The sequence below is a fragment of the Barbus barbus genome, assembly GCF_936440315.1.
Source record: "Barbus barbus genome assembly, chromosome: 44".
Classification (NCBI taxonomy): domain Eukaryota; kingdom Metazoa; phylum Chordata; class Actinopteri; order Cypriniformes; family Cyprinidae; genus Barbus; species Barbus barbus.
In genome coordinates, this window is record NC_136722.1 from 14,655,380 (window position 1) to 14,677,429 (window position 22,050).

The 22,050-nt window shown below is 35.7% G+C and overlaps 1 protein-coding gene across 2 annotated transcripts; it reads left to right on the forward strand.

Annotated features, from left to right (window-relative positions):
- The first annotated feature begins 193 nt into the window (after positions 1 to 193).
- LOC306863599 (1-phosphatidylinositol 4,5-bisphosphate phosphodiesterase delta-1-like) lies at positions 194 to 21,627 on the forward strand. Of its 2 annotated transcripts, none has more exons than XM_079407029.1 (15): positions 194 to 381; positions 8,043 to 8,201; positions 13,267 to 13,495; positions 13,886 to 14,015; positions 14,247 to 14,475; positions 15,414 to 15,615; positions 15,717 to 15,861; positions 16,645 to 16,797; positions 18,105 to 18,254; positions 19,480 to 19,639; positions 19,783 to 19,899; positions 20,020 to 20,198; positions 20,737 to 20,872; positions 20,958 to 21,107; positions 21,190 to 21,627. In XM_079407029.1, the coding sequence occupies exons 1-15, from the start codon at positions 351 to 353 to the stop codon at positions 21,276 to 21,278; spliced, it is 2,259 nt and encodes a 752-aa protein (XP_079263155.1). In that variant the 5' UTR covers positions 194 to 350; the 3' UTR covers positions 21,279 to 21,627. The 2 variants fall into 2 exon arrangements, with proteins under 2 accessions (XP_079263155.1, XP_079263154.1); XM_079407028.1 differs by lacking the exon at positions 194 to 381 and adding an exon at positions 3,615 to 3,827.
- Positions 21,628 to 22,050: the final 423 nt, after the last annotated feature.

Here is a 22,050-nt window from a genome sequence, read left to right on the forward strand (position 1 = left end):
TGCAGCACTTAGGTTTTGTTCATGTTCATGTTCAAGAAAGCAGACACGTTTCTGAATTAGGCTACACTTTAGTCGTTCATAATGGGTGGAAACAAATGAAACTTTTCAGGTCATCATTGAGAGAGACTTGAAAGACCGGTGCTGTGGGTGTTGGTGAATTCTCGATACTGCACTATAGTAATAGGCGGGTTCCACACAACAGTGCATTGAACTTTCCTGTCAGTGGATGGTTTAGGACACGAGCTGTACTCATCCCAGTCAGTATCTGGGCGGCTTTGGGACGCTAAAGGTATTTTTCCAACTGAAATATACAACAACTGAAAGCAAACGCTAAATAAAACAACAGAATTATGGAAGCCAATGGAAATACCAGCAGATTCGGTAAGTTTTACAGTGATGTCATGATTATTCCGCGCGAGAAGTGAATACATTTGATTTAAAGAGTCAACAGGCTATTCATAATGCCTGTGAACACCATAATGTGACCATTTATACAAAGCTATTTGCTCTGAAACACAATTTGTAAGATATTTTACCTTGTTTTTTTTATTTCGCGAGGTTCTTTTAAGTCACGCGACGTGTAATGACCATCTTGTTTATTGTTGCACACTCAAAACTGCTATTAAATGTAGAGGTGCCTCGTATTTAGTGACCTCAGAACATTTTCCATCACTTCAGGAGTTTGCTGACTTAAAGGATCTTTAATATACAGATGCATGAGTTCACAAATAAAACCGTGTAATTTATGAGCATTGCAGCTTACAAACAAACAGGCTACACTGAGCTAATGTAGCTTATGGATATATAACATGTTCTGTTCGTGCACCTTCTCTTGCACCAACACACACGTTCCCTAAGACGACGTTAACTAATGTCACGCGATGATTCGACTAGAAGAAGACGCCCAATGCCAAATTACTTTTGAGCTAGTGATTCATCAAAGTGACTCGGTTCACTCAAATATTTTATTTATTTTTTTAAATATATGCTTTATTATCAACAGGTAGCATGTACAGTGCCATATCTCAATATATAACAAAAAAAATTTTTTCACAAAAAACAATTCACATGCCTCAACAAGTAGGAACAAGGGAGAAAGAGAAAAGAAAGAAAAAAAAAGAGAACGAGAGGGTACATAAGCATCAGTTTACAGACAGATATCCATTATACATATATTAACAATTCCATAGAATATTACAATACAATACAGACAGTATACTTTGCTGGACAGCACCATTCATTTTATTTTTTATATTATGTGAAAATGTTAAAGGAGGAGCATATATTAATCGTTTTAATTGCTTTACTATTTTTAGATTTTGATATCACATCTACATACATTTCAATCTCCTTTTCAAGCACCATAAAAAGAGGTCTGCTTTTTGTAAACTTGCACTTATGAATGTGAAATTTACATAAAAATAAAATAAAATTTATAATAAAACCAACATCCTTTAAAGAGCGAACCTTGATATAATAACCCATAATTACATGTTTATAAGATAAAGAAAATGTTTTTAAAATGTTATCAGCAATGAAAACCTCCACATCATTCCAAAAATACTGGGCGTGTTGGCAGGACCAAAACAAATGAAAAATTTTTCAGTGGAGCATTCACAGAAAGAGCATTTCAAATCAATATCAATTTTAAATTTTTTGTAGTTCACTCAAATATTCATTTAGATTCGCTAAATATAAATTTATGTTTATGAATTTAATAAAGTTTAAGAATACAGGAATAACTAAAAACGAATAACTGTTTATCAATGTTCACTCTTTGTTAAAGAGTTTAACTCACAAGCTGAACTGAAAAACATGTCGCATCTTCAGCTGGTCAGCAGATATCCCGTTTATTTAGTTTGTCTCATTAATACCGCTACGAGTTCAGTGAAGGGGCGGTTCGTTCAGCAGGTCCAGCCAATTAAATGCTCCATCGCAACCCGCCTGGAATGCTATTGGTTCGCATTTTGGTCAGCAATCCTGCGCTTTAAACGAGAGAAACCTCAGCAAATTAAATAGGAGTCAAACCAGACCGACTCTTCCATTTAAACGGTCACTGTCCCGTATACGGGACGCCTAATAATGTAATCATGGCAAACTATATATCATTGGAAAGGTCTAAGTCTCCTAAATAGATATTTTACCATTTTTTGTAGTTACAAATTATGTAGGAACAGTAATAGATTAATTTATGACAAGAGTGCACCAAGAGTCTGCTAAATGACTAAACGTAAAAAGTAAAGAGTGTAACGGCCATCGAGTCCAGGACACCGGCAAAGGATATTAGTATCTCTTTTTATTTAATTTATTTATGTTTTTCCTTTCTATGTTTACTATTGAAATGTTGTTGTTGTATGCATTTGTCAATTTGATTTAATTTCTGTATTTTCTTAAATGAGTGTGTATAGAGTATTTACAGAGTGTTAACTTTTAGTTTTAGTTACTTTTTCTTATTTGTAAGTCGCTTTGGATAAAAGCGTCTGCTAAATGACTACAAGTAAAGTAAAGTAAAAGTAAGTCTGTGATAAATCTACATCATAACAGGAGTTCTGACCGTTGTCACAAAAAGTATTTATTTCCTTGCCTTTTTCCCTATCACATGTTTTAGCAATCATCATGTTATATACCATTTGAAAGCTTAAAATCTCATCCTGTGAAAACCATTTTGAAATTAGACATTGCCTTACCATAGAAATGGTACTTCAAAATATTTTAGCGGTCTCCTCCCCTTAGTGGGGGTGTCCTATTACAAAATGTATTATGGTCTTTTAGAATCAAAACTTTTTATAATCTTGACAAAATACATATCGTTGGAAAGGTCTGAGTCTCAAGATTCCATATTTCCATATTTATTTTGTTATAGATGTAATATTGAGAGAGAAATTTATAGATTTGTGACAGAAATGCATCAACAAAAAATTCAATGGTGTTTGAATGGCACCCGGTGGCTGTTTTTGGTATAACGCCTAAACAAAATTGCATATGAACCTCAATTTTTTTTATATAAACTTCAAATTTGGAACACAACTTATGTACACATGTGGATTTAATTTTATAGCAATTTTAGATTTTTTTTAAACTATTTTTTTAAATATTTATTTTATATAAAATACAATAAAAACAATATAATACATTTGTTTTACAGTAAATATAAACTTCTATAACGTTTTAATACTTTAATTGTATTAAATGATTTCACCTCTGTAATAATCTGCTAATTGTCTTTTTTAAAAAGAGACCAACCTTAGGTCTGTATTCAAGCGTTCATGAATTAAAATAATTTAAGTTTGCATAGTGCACATTTTCAAAAATGGGGATGACAGATAAGGGGTTAAAGGATTTGTTCAAAGATTATGCGAAATGCCTAAAAGGAGAAGCCACGTTTGTAGACAACAGGTAAAATGTATAGGTTACACGGAAACCTCTATCAGGAGGACGTAAAATGGGTTTGTGTTTAAGCAGGCCGAGAAAACGCTACCAACAGACAAAAATATTACGTTACACATGTTGTTATTACATCTAAATACCACAGAGCATGCCATAACGACGTATAGATGCGAAAACCTGAGATACACAGAGCAAGTGGATCATAAAAACACAATACGATGATTAGAACCCGCCCATAGAAAGAGACCCGCAAACGTCATGGTTTTCTCGCCTCGTGTTATTTTTCTAGACAAACTAACGTTAAACCGATTACAGTCGATCTCGTGGAGGAATTTCGGCCATGTCTTGTGTGCGGAAGCTTCGCAAAAGGACGAAATCCCAGGAGTTAGTTTACCAAGAGCAGTGTAAGATCGTGGCACAAGAGAATGGGAAACGCATAGGTGGGTGTTGCATTTGTGTCGGGCGGTCGTGCATTAAATAGCCCTCCGTGGACTAAACTGCATGAAAGTTGTTTAGTCCCAGAAAGTGAAGTTTCCACCAAAACCGCAGTTATAGTTTTATTACTATTACTGTAAACCCATAAAAATGGGGTCTCATTTCAACTGCAAAAAGTAAGAGAAGAGCTCGTACTCAATGTAAATGTTGTAAACAATGTAAACATTTAAGTGACACTGCAAGGTTTTATAAAATAACATTAACCGCTCGTGCTGAATTTGAAATAGCACAAAGTTTGGTTTATGAAACGTGCACGCTGATTATTTGATAAATACTGTAAATGTGTCAACCAATCTCTGCTACATCTTCCTGCACAAGTCAGATCAAGAATCTGCACTCTAAATATGAAGGATTAAAATGATTTAAACATTAAGATCATTCACAAAATACCACGATGAAAAGGATGTTTATTTGCATGTCACAAACATCCATGACTGTTTATTTCATAAAAGTGTATGATACACTTTTTTAATATTTGGGATGAGGAAGGGGATTTTTTTGATGTTTTGCTGTGTGTTAAATGACATTCCAGCCAAATACAGCAGAGAAGATCTGTTTTGTTCATGTTTTACTGAAAAACGGAAGGTAGGATTACAAAACATTTCCAGGGAAAGAATTAACGGTTGATTTATCACAGTTTAATCTCTGGCTACGTTCCACTGATGGAAAATCAAGGTTAAATTAAGACTTCTCATTAACATTTCTATCTTTCCTGAAGAATAGCTTTGGATAAAAACGTCTGCTAAATGACTAAATGTAAATGTAATGTAAATGTAAGAAAATAGTGGCACTCAGGGCTTCTTAAATGGAAATTCCAGTTAAATGGAAAAATTTTACAACAGCAGCATCAAAACACAATGAATAGCATTATCATTGTCATTTATTTTCCCACTTTGTTACAGTGTCCTGAAACTGAATGGATTTAAATGCTTCAGTTGCTATGTTTACATGCACTTTAATAATCAAAATAAAGTGCTTTCATGCTAATTTTAATTAAATTGAGGTTGATCCAGAAAATAAATTACATGTTGCGCAGATTTTAAGCATTCTGTTGATAATGCCATATAAACATTTGAATCTGACTAGTCACTGTAAGACTAAAAAATATTTAATGTACACATGTAATACTATTATGCAGTGATGTCTAGTTATTGGAAGCTAAAATGGCAAAATGATGATGGCTAAATTGGGGCACAAAGTGGATGGGGGCTGTAAAACTCCAAAATTACACACACAAAAAAAAGCACCATAAAAGCTTCGGTACAACTTTTGCGCTATATTGCAAGTCTTTTAAAGTCATATGTTAGCTTTGTCTGAGGATCAGACCAAAAAGTTTGTATTTGCTTGCTTTGAAAATCTCTCTTGACAGCTGTGGTCACCATTCACTTTTATTGTACAGGAAAGGGCAGTGAGCACATTATGCTTAAAATAACCTTTTTGTGTTCAATGGACAAATTCAATTTCATGCAGGTTTCAATTCAAGCTAGAAAGATAAGAAAAAGGCTCTTTTTTTAGTTACACATGCTGAGTTGCATAACATCTTAATCAGCTGTCTTTGACATGACTCACAAATTTCTTGGCGTCCTGATTTTAAATACATGTATAACCAGAAAATTCTGAATTTGTTGCCATAATGAATTGATACAGTTTACCAATAATCTGTGCATGATAGTACAGTCTGTGAAAGTCAACTTTGTGTTTTACCAAGGGTCAAAAAGGTGCCCTGTGTATCATCAACTTAAGAGCTTTGTTCATCTTCAGAACACAAATTAAGATATTTTTGATGAAATCTGAGAGCTTTCTGAACCTGCGATTGAACAGGTTCAGGTATTTTAACAGTGTCCTTTCTACCTTTCTGGGCCTTGAATGTGGCAGTTCCATTGTTGTCTATGGAGTGTCGGAAAGCTCTCAGGTATTTTAAGGTATTTTAACAGTGTCCTTTCTACCTTTCTGGGCCTTGAATGTGGCAGTTCCATTGTTGTCTATGGAGTGTCGGAAAGCTCTCAGATTTCATTAAAATAAATCTTAATTTGTGTTCCGAAGATGAACAAAGGTTTTAAAGTGATGATAGTAATTAATGACAGAATTTAAATTTTTGGGTGAACCATCTCTTTAAATATTTCACTATAATATACTTAATAATTTACTAATGCCCTGGTATATTTTGGACAGCCTTTAAAAATTTTAATTAATTTTTTTCCCCTGTTTGCTGCCTTTAAATTGCTGCTGAGGTGAATGGGAATGCTTTCGAATAGCTTTATCCAGGTATTAGTGATCTCTCTCGCTGGCTTTTATTCCAGCAATGGCACAGGCCTTGTTTCTATAATTTCTTTGAAGTTCACAGCAATTAGAACTAGAAGTCAGAAGAGTATTTGAACTTGCCGACATCTACATTTGCATTCTGAATACCTCTGTAGCATGATTTGAATGAGATAAAAAGTCTGATACACATTTTCCTAAATGTTAAATACCTCACCCTTTTCAAAAATGCTATAACACTAGTATCAGTCATCAAAATAAAACCTTAGCACAGAGTTTTCAGAGTAAACATAAGCAACCACTCCAGCACAGAAAGTGTTTTCAGCCCCATTTCAAAGGCCTTTCTGAAATCAGCTAAACTTTTTCACCATTTCTCCGCCTTCTGCTCGAGTGCAGCCAGAGCCTCATAAACAGCGTCTGTGGCAACAGCTCGTGAAAAAATGCCTGCAATGTTGTGGTTGTGCCCACACCCTTGGGTCAGAGAAGCTGGAGATATTCATAATTCAACTGCTGGGCCAATTAAGCCCATCACGACAGAGTTCAACCAGGTTATCACTCTGATATCAGCACTATGATAGCTGGGGGTCAACGGCTTTGCTTCTCATCAGGATGTTTCAGGCGTAAACTGCAATATTTTATCGTTCCAAATTTAGCCTCTCCTGAAAAGGAAGTGAAAGCAATTTATGGAAAGACTGATCTTTTATTGCAACATTGACATGAGTTGACTACAAACACCACCCATGCACATACACATTTTTCCATATTGCAGTAATATTGTGGTTATCTTTGGCTTGCTTTATAGATGCAATAATCCTAGCGTAATTGTTTGAAAATTCATCCTAAAATTTATAATACAGAGCATATGGCTATTTGGAAAGTGAACTCAGTATATTAAGCGAACTGGGTGTATTATTCATATATATATGCTGATTTGCTCAAGAAACAGTTCCGCTGCTTCATATTTTTGTTGAAACTGACACTTTTTTTTCAGGATTCATTGTATATCTTCTTTGGATATTTGTGTGTGTTTGTATGACTATTTCAAAGCCATAACTCAAAAAACAAGTATAATGTTCTGCTTATGGATATCTTTTTGTATATATATTTAAATATATTTTTAATCATACAATCTCTATATATTCACACAAGAATCTCTGTGAGTGATGTAAATAATTTTATTGCTAATCTTTACTATCAGCATTGTGGGTTTGTGGTTTCAGCAAGAAAAAATAACCATAATATGATTGCAATATGGAAAAATGCTGTGTGGGTGGATGTATGTGGTCAATACGTGTCAGTGTTATCTTTCAGACTATGAGAAGTATTTATGATACTTTAATAAAGAATAAAAAATCAATACAATACTTTATAAACTGAATATAATAATGATATACTGTATAGTGTTTATATTGTTCAAACTTAAAAACTAGAAACTAGTTACTGAAAGGGAGCGATTCTAGGAATTTACCAACAGTTGGAATGGTTAAGCAATTTATTTTCATGAAAGTAAAAACTCGATTTGGACTTTATACTGTGTAGATATACAGCACGAAAGAGTATCAAAGAAAATCTTGGTGCATTTACAGTAACCTTTACCATACTTAAAGCTCACCTAGCAGGTTTTGACCTTGAGCAAAGCTGTGTAAATTCTGCAAGTTCATTTCTGCTTTTGTCTGGAGAGAGGCATTAGAATGAATAAAACCATGGCCTTGACCTTTACGTGACTCAGCATTGACCCCATGTATTTTTGACTTTGTTTCTAGATTTAGACTTCCAAAGTTCTCATAAATTTTGAACTCATAAAAAAGAAACTTTTTTTGACTGTGGACTTTGAACATTTTGTGACCTTTGTGAAATCCATTCGCACTGATGCATGAACTTGACATTTTCTTGACCTTTAGGTCTGGAGGGAGACTCAGACCTGCAGTTTTTGCTGAAAGGTGGAGACCTACTAAAGGTGAAGTCAAGGTCATGGAGGAAGACCCGCTATTTTCGGCTGAATGAAGACTGCAAGACTGTGTGGCAACAGACCACCAAGAGTTTCAAGAGGGACTCCAGCTGTAAGTGTCTCTGCTGTCCCTTTATTCAGTGTCTGTTTGAGAGAGAGGAGGAGAAGAGGATTTGGTCATATCATGAAGGATCAGATTTTACTTGAAATAATAGATTTTGATATAATAAGCAAAACACTGTAAAATATGTGAATACAACTTAGCTGCCAAAACAACTCGTTTTGTATTGGCTATTTTGATCAGTAAACATATGAATGTTCAGGGTTACAAAACGATGATGCCATAAATAGATACTATTAAACACACTTATATAGTCCAGGTAATATGTGAAAATAATGTTCACTTTTTCATAAAAGCATGAAACTTGGTACACTTGTATAGTTTGTGGCCCTAAACATTTTGAGAAATGGAGCCATCACAAAAACACCTTGTGGTTGCCATGGCGACCATTTTACTTTCCGCCATAACCAAATTATGTATTTTGTGTCATATCTCCTGAACCAAACATAATAACACGGAAAACAAGATGTCTACCCCTATGTTGTGATGGTCAAGGATTACAATGATACCATGCACAACAACATAAACTGTTCAGGTAAAGAGTTAATGGTGAAATCAGCAATGTGAGAAGGATCTGAATGCCACAGCAGTCCATATTATATTATACATTTTTTCTTTCTTTGATAATTAACTAATATTTTATTCAGTAATACATGAAAAGATTATTTTCAAGAATACTATCATATGTTTCAGAGATACAAAAAAATAATCTCAGTTAAGTGTATTTTTCCTTACCTCTCAGGCGGAGTCATGTAGGCGGTAGTGTGTTTCCAATACATTCTTGTTCTCTACGCACTAACATCACACACAGATGGCAACACAATCAGATGAACAGTTAATGGTGAATTCAGTGACTTTATCAGAAGGATTACAATGAAATCTCAGAAGCAGCAGAATGAAATTTCAAACATATTTCATGTAAACTTAATTTACAATCACTCTCTGGGGCCAAAGTTGTCTATTATGTTGTCCACAAGGGGGAAGCCAGAGTCCTGCATGCGAGCGGGTACACACAGGTGAACCCCTAATATTTGATGTAACGGGTGGAATAATATTTATGTGTAGGTGTGGTGTGGTGTGGGTGCGGGCCGGACAGTGACAAGCACAGGCGGGTTACGGGTCCAGTAACCAAGACTATTTCGACTCTGTCCAGTACACGCCGAACAATGTAGCCAATCGCGCTGCCACTGATTGACAGCTGTAGTGATGATCTTAAAGGGAGAGCTATTCGCTTGCATTCTGTATTTAATCTACTCATAATTTGAATAAACATTTTAAAGGGGTCTTATTATGCTTTTTCACTTTTTGAATTTTAGTCAGTGTGTAGTGTGTATGTTTGGGCATAAAAAGCGGGCCTTCATCAAACCCGGAACTAATCGAGTCGTTTGTGTCAGACTTGGGAGAGAGGTATTGTAATGATGTAAATTATGTGAAAAATGAGAGCATGTTCCTTTGTGTTCAGCAGAACAAAGACATTCATACAGGTTTGGAACTACTTGAGGGTGAGTAAGTGATGATAGAATTTTTTTTTTTGGGTGAACTATCCCTTTAAGATTGTTTGAAGGAAGACATGCTAACATTGCTATTAAAGAACTGATACATTACCATCTTCAATAAATTCTTCTCCCCACAAAAATTTTGGTCAAGCCTACTTAATTTTTTGTATTAGAGAAATCTAGTACATTGGTGAGCCACCCAAAAGACGGCTCATCAAAAATACAGTAAAGATGATGATACATGGTGCAACTTTTTAGGTTAGAAGGAGTAGTATGCACTTGCCTGTCTAGACAGATATTGTCTTGACAAGAAGTTAAAGTGGACCATAAAGTGTCAGTTGCTGTATTTACATCCAGAGATGAAAAATGGATGGGTGAGGAAATAGAGGATGACACTACAGAGGGAAGATGGAGGGGTGAAAGAGAGCGTAGGTTTTGCCTAAAAGTAACTGGTAGAGGAAATGGTGGCACACAGATAGTAACATGTAGGTTAAATGTAATAAATAAATGATCAGAGATGTCTAGAGGTTTTACCAAATGTTGTCTGTGATATAATTGCATGTGCAAATTAAGTCAAGCTGGTTTCCTGATTTGTTAGTGCTTGTGGTGGTAAGTAGGGATGTTCATTTTAACCGTTTAACCGACCAATAAGAATTTTGACCGATTAATACAATCAGTTAAACGGTTTATTTTTTTATTTTTCAGTAATTTATGAAAATATTTTAAAAGGTTTGCTGCATGGTTAAAATAAGATACGCATTTAATGCTTCCGTATTCACGATCATATTTAGTAAGAAATTCCTAGCTTTGCTATCAGAAATATAAATTATGATTTAAAATATTTTAAAATAGAAAACAGTATTTCTATTCTTACTGTATTTTGGTCATACACACAATATGTGTGTGTGTATGTTTGTGTGTGTGTGTTTGTGAATGCAGTTATCATATATCTTAATACAAATATCTTATAAAAACATGTTTCTTGATACACTGTAATCAAATTACCTTGTACAATTTCCTTTCGATAAATGATCTCATGCTGACATCAGCAAGCCTCACATCAAATGGCTTTCTTGTAAACCCATTGTTTTAGTCTGGAGCTGTAAACAAATGTAACCCTGTCTGTGAAATCCAGGGTAAAGTGTCAAAACCTGATTAAGAGATAAGCATCAAAGTTTGATTTCAACCATTCATTTTAAAATGATTTAAATCTTTGACATGGCCTTACTCAGTCAGTGTTAAAGATATCAAGGTTACATTTTCACAGAATGTTCTTTACCTTATGAAGGATGATTTTATGTAGAAGACAGTAAAGACAGCTGGGTTTTCACAGTCAGGGTCACAAACAGTTTGACCTGTCCTTCACTTTCCTCCACAAACATTTTTACCACCTGCAAGGCCATAAAAGGCTTTGAGTTGAGCGGAAAGGAAACGTCTCTGACAAAATGACCAGAGAGGAGGGGAACGAATTTTGTGGTGATATTAAATCTTTTTCCCACATGTTGTCCAGAGGCCTCTGCTCCCTTAGCTTCCGGCCTGGTTCCTCCTAGCCAAAGGCCTCAGATCAGACCTCTTTATCTGCTGTCTGCCAGACTGTGGCTGCCTCCTCTTTGTCTTGCATGTGTGTGATTAAGGAAACCAGGACCAAACTAAATCAAAGGATTCTAGTGAAAACACCAAATATCAGCAGGGGAAACCTCTGGTCCTGTCACCCATTAGTTGGGTGTTTTGACAGGCTTTTATCTCCCATTGGCCAGGAATGATGATTAGATGGATTGCACATGTAGTCGAAGCATTTTGGCCTCTTATTATTTTCTCAAAACAATGACATAAATGGTGGAAAATGTACCTCCAAAACAAATAGCATCTTTCTAAGTATTGAAAAGTTACAGGTTGATTCAGAGACTTGCCATTGGAGCTATATTTAAATCTATAAAATATTGGCTAGTTAAATGCGAGAAGGGGATCATGTTATGCACAGGAAGTGAGGTTTTTATTATCTTATAGTGATGGTGCCAAGTTTATCTCAAGTTAAATGGACTTGAAAGGGTGGGAAACAAACTGAGGAAACATAACAGATTGTTTTTTATCAAACACTAGTGCTGATGCAGTAAAACTGTCCAGAAAAATGACCATTTTTCATCTGTTAAACCCTGTTGGACAGAGACAGTTTGAATAAAACATCAACCTCAGTCCTGTGTGATGCCCCGTTTCATAGTTTGACGCTATTATCTGTACAACAATGAACAGATTTTGCCCCTGTTTAGGGTGTTTGTCATGAGTTTATTATTCCCGCCTCCAGCAGAACACAATGAAAGGTCACATGGTCAGCATCCCACTACTGTAACATACAACAGAGGTCATATGAGGCAAAATCAGAGCCCTGATATTTGTTTAAAAGCTCTTGCTAGCACACCACAGCTGCTATTTTTTATTTTACACTAAGTATTGAGCTTTACTGCCTACAATAGTTCTTCCGTGACATCAATTATATCTCAAATAGGGCGGCTCGGAGGATCTGAGAAAAAGCACCTCACAGGATGTGGTTTCAAAACCAGACGTATTTTTGAAATGAGCAATCATTTTTAAAGGTGAAGTGCGCAATTATTAACATAAAAGTCACTGTTTTCATCTTGAAATAGTATTTCAGACACTGTATTTTATATAACACATTCAACGTAACAATAATTATCTGACAAAATCAGAAAACAGAGGTCAGAATTTGGCCAGGCACAATGTTTCCTTTCTGTCAGCTTGTTTGAGTGGAATCTGAAGGATGCTAAACTTGCTTTTGACACTGCTTTCTTTCACCAGTTCACTTGAGATTGGGTGTTATCCAAATAGTTCTCCTACAGTCCCCATATTTGCCTTTGTGAGCGTGTGCTACGTCTAAAACAGCAAATTATCTCCAGCTGTGCTTTTTCGACATTTTCCACAAATACTGTACAAATAAGTGTGTGAAGCAGGGGCGTTGCACTGGGGCACAGGCCCCCATTACTTTTTCTTTCACTTTTTTCTTGAAAGCCTGCTGCGTGCAAGAAGTGTGCAGCACAATGCACTGTACAAACCTCCGTTGCAACCACTATTCTTACACAATACTGAGGAAGGTAAACATGAACATGTACATTGTTTAAGGCATAAATGGCATACACTGTATGGAAATAATAAAAGCAGAAAGAATTTTGTCTTGCACATCTGCAATTTTCTACATTACACAATGATAATGAATATTTACATACTGATCCCTAAAATCTTTAAAAAGGATGGACCCTCTTGCACTTCTGTGTCTTTTGGTGGTTTGGAAGATTTTAGATGTCAAAATATACTCTTTAAATAATGCGCCACTGCATGTACAGACCTGCGTATCAAATAAGCCTAGAAATAATGTGTCTCTTTGACTTCAGGCTGTTTTGTTGTAAATCACTGTTGAGATGTTTCTCCCGCCAACAGATTTCTTGTGAAAGGCAGATGTATTCACAAAAAGTTCAAAATGCAGTCAGTTAAGTGAGTTAAAACTCTAAAATGAGTAATAATAAAAAAATCTCTTGCCTCTTTTACAGTCAGTCTCGAGGACATTGATTCGGTGCGGTATGGCCGTCAGACTGAAGGGCTGCAGAAGTACACTGACTCCTCGGCAGATGACCGCTGCTTCTCCATTGTCTTCAAAGGTCGACGAAAGAACCTGGACTTGATCGCCTCATCCAAAGAGGAGGCCAAGAGATGGGTCAGTGGTCTGGAGAAGGTCATGACTGGTATTTACAGCCTCAACCGACAGCAGAACAGCGAACAGTATCCTTGAACGTCCATTTCTCAAAGCCTGCTCTCTGAGCACATTTGTCAGCACTGTTGCAATTAAAGGAAAATATTGATTTAACATAATTAGGTTACACATCATTTCAAAGTGACATGTATTTAATATAAGGTTAAGGTTAGGTTTTGGTTTAAAGTTGGTTGCTTATAGTTAATAATATATTTTTATACATAATTCACTGTTATTCTCATAATAAGTACATGTAATATGTGTGACTGTCACCTTATAGTGTTACTCCAATTTATACTTTTTTGCACTAAAAGTACTGTGTAAAATGTGTAATAAGCATTGATATAAATCTTTTTTATATAAGTAGATAAGATCTAGCTACAAAACTGTAATATTCAGTCCTTACATCAGCCAAAAAGCTGGATCTATAATTGCATGCGCAAGGCAGACAAGAACGCAGACAACAAAATGTCCTTGAAGGAGTTGAAGCATTTCCTACGTCAGATCAATATTCAGGTGGATGACAGTTACGCTGAGATGCTTTTCATGGTGAGAGGCAAATCATATAAATCTATTGTTTTCATTTTAACTTGTTTTTCTGTTTAAATTACTGCCGTTCAGGATTATGTATGAGTCTACAAGTTATCTACACAATACTAAATAAAACATGTTTAAATTGCTTTTGAGCTCGCTGAAATTTTCAAAGAAAGTTGTTGGAATCTCCTGTTGATGGTCCTCAAGAATTGTTTAATTTTTATTTTTTGCTATTTAATATTGCAGAAATGTGACACATCAAACTCAGGCACTCTGGAGGGATCTGAGGTCAAACACTTCTACGATTTACTGACTTATCGTGAGGAAGTTGATGTGATCTATGGGAAGTACGCTAGTACTAATGGACAGATGAGCTCCGGCGACCTGTTGAACTTTCTCCAAATTGAGCAGAGGGAGCCAGTGTCTTTGGATTATGCAAAGCAGCTTATTGAGAAATATGAGGTGGATGAGACAGGTAAGCACACTTAAAATTACCAGAGGAATACATCAGGTAACTCTTATAGTTAATAGCTGCATTAATAGGATGCATTAAACTGATCAAAAGTGATTTATGCTATTTTTAAAACTTTCTATTTATCAAAGCATCATGGTTTCTACAAAAATATTAAGCAGAACAGCCATTTTAAATATTAATAAAAATCCTACTGTCAAACGATTAATCAAACGAGGAGACGAAGGAGCGCTGAGACATGGGAGATTCACAGTCACAGTCTTTATTTGACAAGATAGCCAGGCGCGCACACAGGTAGAGCGGGGTGTGTAGACAATTCAATACCAGACAAATAAGACAAGAACACACAGGGCTTAAGAACACTAGGTAATTACTAAAACACTAGGTAATTACTAAAACATTACTAGACCAAATAAGGGCATAAGGGAGCACAAGGGGAACAAAACACAAGCCTGACAATATATGTGTGTATCTATATATACATAATAAATAAACACAGCACACACATATAGTATGCAAACAAAAACTTGTATTTTGGACATGATTAATCATGATTAATCGTTTGACAGCGCTAATAAAAATAATTTCTTGAGCATCAAATCAGCATATTAGAATGATTTCTGAAGGATCATGTGACACTGAAGACCGGAGTAATGATGCTGAAAATTCAGCTTTGCATCACAGGAATAAACTAAAATGTAGTAAAATAAAAAAACAAACAGTTGTTTTGGAACATTTCACATATAATATAATTTGGATAATAGAAGATAAACATTATTACATTATAACATTATTATGAATATAACTAACTATAAATACACAATAATGAAATAAACTGAATTACCCAATCAAAATAGCAGGTGTATCATGTAACAAAATATAAGTAACATGTATTTTTACAATACATTTTAGTGTAATAGAGTGTTTTTACATTTACCCAGCCAAACAGAACAAGAACATGAGCAAAGATGGTTTCCTGATGTACCTGAACCATGAAGAAGGCTCCATCTTTAACCCGGCCCACAAACCTATATACCAAGACATGCATCAGCCGCTCAATCATTACTTCATTTCCTCTTCCCACAACACCTATCTGATGGAGGACCAGCTGAAGGGGCCTAGCAGCATAGAAGCCTATATCAAGTACGAACATGTCTGCTTTCACTAGAAGTCTCAACAGCTATGCATTAACACATTAAGCATTCATCCATAAGCAATGTGAGAAAATGATTGTTGTCTTTTAGAGCGCTGATGAAGAGCTGTCGCTGTGTGGAGCTGGATTGCTGGGACGGTGCAAACGGAGAGCCGGTCATTTACCACGGCCATACACTCACATCCAAAGTGCTCTTCAAAGATGTCATCAAGGCTATCAAAGAATATGCTTTCAAAGTGAGTGAAAAAGGTGGTTAAGTAATAATACCCACCACTTTTCAAGGTGTGAGTTTTCTATCTATGCAAATTACTTCAAGTGTTTATCATCACACAAAAATTTTATTGTACAAGCTTGTGTATCATTAACACACAGGACAAATGGGTAACTAATGCATTGCAGATGCAGAAAGAAGTAAATTATGTTTCTTTAAAATAAAGTTAGCTTTAGCTGCATGTCACATTATTTATTACTTAACAGAGCATAGAGATGTTTCACACCAGAATCCATTCAGGATGCTTCAGTTTTTCAAATAAAACCACAGATTCTCCACAGATGCACTTATCCAAGTATCTTGAATGAATCCCAAACTCCCATTACTTAATCAAGAAAACAATACATTATTTAACTGAGAAAATATCACAAAACAGTGAATGAAGGCCATTATCATAAAGAATGATGAGTCTGATCAAACCCTTGCATTTTGATATTACTGGCTGATTTGAGAAATGAAACGAACAAAACTCCTAGTATCTAGTTTTCCAAAAGACCTTTTCTTTTGGAAAACTAGGTATTAGGAGTTTTGTTCGTTTCATTTCTTAAATGATTAATAATTAATTAATCAAAATGCAATGTTTTGTATGTGTCCAACAGTTCATTGAGCTTTAAAGCTTGACAGACAATTTGATTGGTTATTTTTGGGCTGTAAGTCATTGATCTGTCATAAGGTCAATTGGATGTTGTGATGACTGATAATAGCAGCTTTGTGGGTTATGAAAACCTTGTGTTTTTTGCTACACTAGACCTCACAGTATCCAGTGATCCTGTCTTTGGAGAACCATTGCTCCATAGAGCAGCAGCAGATCATGGCCCGCCACTTAACCACCATCCTGGGCAGCGCTTTGCTCACTCAACCCCTGGGGCATCAAATGCCCAACACTTTTCCAGGACCTGAGGTTAGTCCGCTAAAAATAACATACTTGGATGTTGCTGAACCACTGCACTGTAAAAATATATGCTTTTTTTTTTTTTTTCTCTCGTTTTTCTACTTCAAAATTCATGCTCAATTCATTGTTATTTGTCATTTCTTTGTAATTGCTTGTGAAGTTTCTACACCAAATTTTTGTTCTATTGTAAAGAAATGTGTGCAACTGGACAGCTGATTCTACATATCGCCACCTGGTGGATAACAGAGACAGCTCTCTAAAACTAAACCAGCCACATGACCTCTTAAAATCTCTTTTCACCACACCCCACTTTCCTCAGATGACTTCCCTCATCATCCCTGCAATCTTCCTGTTTACTTCTGTATGCATGAATTCAAATAGCTGAAGACTGAGGAAGTGATTATTAGTAGAGCTACGATTACATGGAGAAACTTTTTTATCGTAACCATTTATCGCTTCCTGATGATTCACCAAAACACTCACCAAGCTTTTGAGTTGCCGTCTGAAAGTCAAATGACAAGACGGCACAAGTTCAGACGGGCAGGATTCGAAGTGCTTGTTTTGGTTGTGAGGTGGGAGGGGCTTCTGAATGATGTCACATTGGAATCCATGCTGCTGGATCGGTTTTGAATCTTTTCCTTACGATGACCTATTTGAATTGAGTTTCAGCCCTGAGCTTTGTCTTGTACTGAGAAGTTCTGCCAGTTTCTCTGAATGACACTATGGTAGGATGATAATCAAAGGGGATTCTAGTTTTACAGCCTGAGGGCGGTTCAGCCATGAACTCCCATCCTCACATAAACACAATAAGAAGAGAAACAATAGTAAAGCATCATCTTTCAGTTCCATTTGTAATATGTGAGAGGTATCTAGAATTTCTCTCACAAAACCTCTATCAAACAAGTCTCTTATGCTCATCAAGGCTGTATTTATAACAGTTTAGAATAAAATAACTTTCTATTTTAAAATATAATTTTTAATCCTGTGATGATGAAGCTGAATTTTTAGTAGCTATTATTCCAGTCTTCAGTGTCACATCATGATCCTTCAGAAATCATTTGGAAACACTTCTTATTATCAGTTATGCTGCTTAATATTTTTGTGGATTTAATTTTGATGAATAGAAAGCATTTATTTGAAATGGAAAGTCTTTACTATAACTTTTGATAAATTTTACGTATCCTCGCTGTATAAATGTATTAAAATACTTCACAAAGAGTGCTGAACAGTAGTGTATATAACATTTCAATGCATTATCAGATTTAATTTTCTACAAAAAGTGAACATATATTTGTGTCATCTGTTTATGTTTGTAGGAGCTGAAGGGACGTTTCTTGATTAAGGGCAAGCGTTTGAACAAACTGGATGCAGCATTCAACAACAACACCACAGAGGATGTAGACAGTGTGTCAGAGGAAGATGAGGCTGCTGAACTCAAAGAGGTTGAACAGAAACCAAAGGAAAAGGTGTGTAGAAGCCATACAGTCATTCAGAGACCAACAACCAAACAGCAGCTGGCATGAGTTTAAAGGAACACGCCACTTTTTTTGGAAATAGGCTCATTTTCCAAGTCCCCAAGAGTTAAACAGTTGAGTTTTACTATTTTCGAATCCATTCAGCCGATCTCTGGGTCTGGCGGTAGCACTTTTAGCTTAGTTTAGGCTATATGGCTAGGAACTATAATCTCACTCCGGCGTAATAATCAAGGAACTTTTCTGCCGTACCATGGGTGCAGCAGGTGCAATGATATTACGCAGCGCCTGAAAGTAGTCCCTAGCTGTCCCTAGAAACCATAGCTAGAAACTAACTACAGAAGAGTCAAGTTTTAAATAGGAAAAATATCTAAACTCTTTGGTCATTTTTGAGCGAGATGGTAATGGTCTAATCCAGGGCTGACCAAACTCGGTCCTGGAGGGCCGGTGTCCTGCAGAGTTTAGCTCCAATTTGCCTCAACACACCTGCATGGAAGTTTCTAGCATGCCTAGTAAAAGCTTGATTAGCTGCATCAGGTGTGTTTAATTAGGGTTGGAGCTAAACTCTGCAGGACACCGGCCCTCCAGGACCGAGTTTGGACAGCCCTGGTCTAATCCGATTCAATGATCTATGCTAAACTAAGATAACTCTTGGGGACTTGGAAAATGCCAAATTTCCAAAAAAAGTGGAGTGTTCCTTTAAGCTGTATTAAACATTATCATGAATGTAATCTAATGTACCAGTGAAAACAAAAACAGCTCATAATAACATTTCTGTCTGTCAAGTGCTACAAAATTAACAATCACCAAACACCACATATACTGTATGAGTAAAATTGGATGAAAAGCGGATTTTATTTGTTAGTGCAACAAAGTATGGTTTAAATCGAATTAATAAAAAGTTTAAAATCAAAAGTCTATTCTGATCCTGGCTGAAGTTTTTTTTCCAGACCACTGCATTTTCTTTTAAATGTAAACTGGAAAACAAATTTTCCACAAAGCACACTTGGGGCCATGGAGTTTATTTGCATACACAAAGCTGCGGTAGATAAGGTTGAGTTCAAATCGGCACACTCAGCTGTCACAGACATTCCCACAAAAACCCCATTCAAATCATGAGACAGATATCAGATTTGTTCTGCTTATTTGGCATCCCTTTGTCATTGCATGTGTGAAGTTGTGCCCAACTGTAATTAAACTATTTTTTAATACTTTGTAGACTTCCAAAAAGTTCAAGCTGGCTAAGGAGCTGTCAGACCTGGTCATCTACTGCAAAAGTGTCCATTTCAGCAACTTCGAGCATTCAAGAGATAACCACGATTTCTATGAAATGGCCTCCTTCAAGGAGAGCAAAGCAATGAACCTGGCAGAAAACTCAGGTAAACCAGGGTGTTTCTAACTTCCAGGTTGGCCTACAAAAATATGTCCTATGTCAAATATGGCCAAAAAAATGAAAGGCCTAAAATATGAGTGATGTTGCCAGGTATCCTCTAATATCAAATTTTTTGGTGATTTCTTGAAGCTACGGCATATATTCATCACAACATGGATAAGCTGAGCAGAATCTACCCAGCCGGCTCCAGAACCGATTCATCCAACTACAATCCGGTCCCACTGTGGAACGCCGGCTGTCAAATAGGTGCAAAGCCCTCGCGATATGACATAATACGAGTCTGATGCAGTTCAGAAAGTCTGTTTATAATCTACATGTGCTTCCATACTCCACTTAATATGTTTTTATCCCTCAAATTGTCTATAGTGGCTCTAAACTTCCAGACTCCTGGTAAGGAGATGGATCTGAATGAGGCCCTCTTTCTACCTAATGGCAAGTGTGGCTACATACTTAAGCCAGAGTTTCAGAGGGACCCGGCCTCACAGTTTGACCCCAAGAACCTCCGTGTAGGCCCCTGGCTGAAGAAAAAGAGCTTGCATGTCATGGTGAGATAATAATAAAAAAAATAGGGATGAATATATATTAAAATTCTGCCTGATAAAATAAATAAAAAAGAAATTAATTAGTACATTAATTATTTAATTTTTTTTAATAAAAAAACAAAATCACTAAATCTAAAATCCATTCATTTTAAATGCTACAAGTGAATTTAGGCATTCTGAAAAATAAATATTCATTTTGAGGTTTGCTAATGATTATATTTAACAGTGTTATTCTGGCTGATACAATAAATGAAATAAATTAATGAGTACATTAAAAAGAAAATCTTTTAATTAAATATTAATCAGTAAAAGCTGAAATCCAATTGTTTTTAAAGTGAATTTAGGCATCACAACATTATAATATTGAATATAATAAACATAAGAAAAATAAATATTCATTTTGAGATTTGATAAAGACATTTAACGGTGTTATTGAATTATGGCACTGATATATCATTCATCCCTAAACCAAATGCAAATCTATCTAAACCCTCAAAAAATCTTCAAACACAGCGACCAATTCTTGTATATGTCTGTTCAGATCATATCAGCCCAGCAGCTGCCTAAGATCAACAAAGACAAGCAGAAGTCCATCGTGGACCCTCAGGTCAGGGTGGAGATCTACGGTGTGCCCGACGACAACAACAGCAAACAGACACATCACATTGACAATAATGGCAAGTGTCAACAGTCCATTTACACTTATGCATTTAACAAATGCTTTTTACCAAAGTATAGGTCACTGAAGTGTTTTTGTTACAGGTTTCAATCCTATGTGGAACATAAAATTCCAGTTCACTATTCACGTGCCAGAACTGGCTTTAGTGCGGTTTGTGGTGGAGGACTACGACGCTGCTTCCCATAATGACCTGGTTGGCCTGTACACTCTGCCCTTCACCAGCATACAGAATGGTGAGCTTGTGAAAATAAGTGAGAAATTGTTGTGCAGTTATTATGTATTTGCTCAACATAAGTCCTATCTTCCTGTCTTCAGGGTACCGCCATGTGCCTCTGCTCACAAAGAGAGGAAACCTCATTCCTTCAGCGGGACTGTTTGTACACATCATGGCTCTTGATGCCTAATAAACTCCAACATTCCCCTCAGTCATCACAATGTCAAAGTGTGCAGATCACTGAACAAGACAATCAACTAAACTGTCCTCTGCAAACACTTTCAGTATAAGATTCGGACCTTTGCCTTGTGCTTTTCTGGTTGTCCTTACCATTTGAGTACAGAAGTGTACCTTAAAATACTTCATGGGGTTAGTACATGCGGTTCAGTTTCAAAAAACAGGTGGGGTGGGGTGAAAAAAACTAAAGACACAAGAAAAAAATGTCAATTCAAATAATGCTCAAAATTCTACACATTCTTTGTCTTTGATTTTTTTTTTCCATAGCGTGCAAATTTGATAAATTTAAACAAATATGGTTTAAATAAAAAAAATAATAATAATAATAACAAAAAAAAAAAAAAAAAATATATATATATATATATATATATATATATATATATATATATATATATATATATAAATTAATAAAATATATTTTATTTTAAGTTAATTTAAATTTTAAGATTTTAAGTAATATTTTTATATTTTTTTGGCTACCAGTTAGAGTAGTACTTACTAGTGTTGTCAAATCGATTAATTGCGATTAAACATATCCAAAATAAAAGTTGGTGTTTACCAGTGTTGGGGGTAATGCATTACAAGTAACCCAAGTTATGTAATCAGATTACTTTTTTTTTCCCAGTTACTAATAAAGTAACGCATTACTTTTAAATTTACAAGAAATTTGAGTTACTTCTGCAAATAAGTAACGCTAGTTACTTTGTTTCGCAATTTATTCACGG

Bases quoted from the DNA above. Each gene is read 5' to 3' on its own strand.
- LOC306863599 (XM_079407028.1), top strand. From the start codon at position 3,728: ATGTCTTGTGTGCGGAAGCTTCGCAAAAGGACGAAATCCCAGGAGTTA. The intron at 16,798-18,104 runs GTTAGTCCGCTA...TTATGTTTGTAG, and splicing joins ACACTTTTCCAGGACCTGAG to GAGCTGAAGGGACGTTTCTT. The intron at 20,873-20,957 runs GCAAGTGTCAAC...TTTTTGTTACAG, and splicing joins ACATCACATTGACAATAATG to GTTTCAATCCTATGTGGAAC.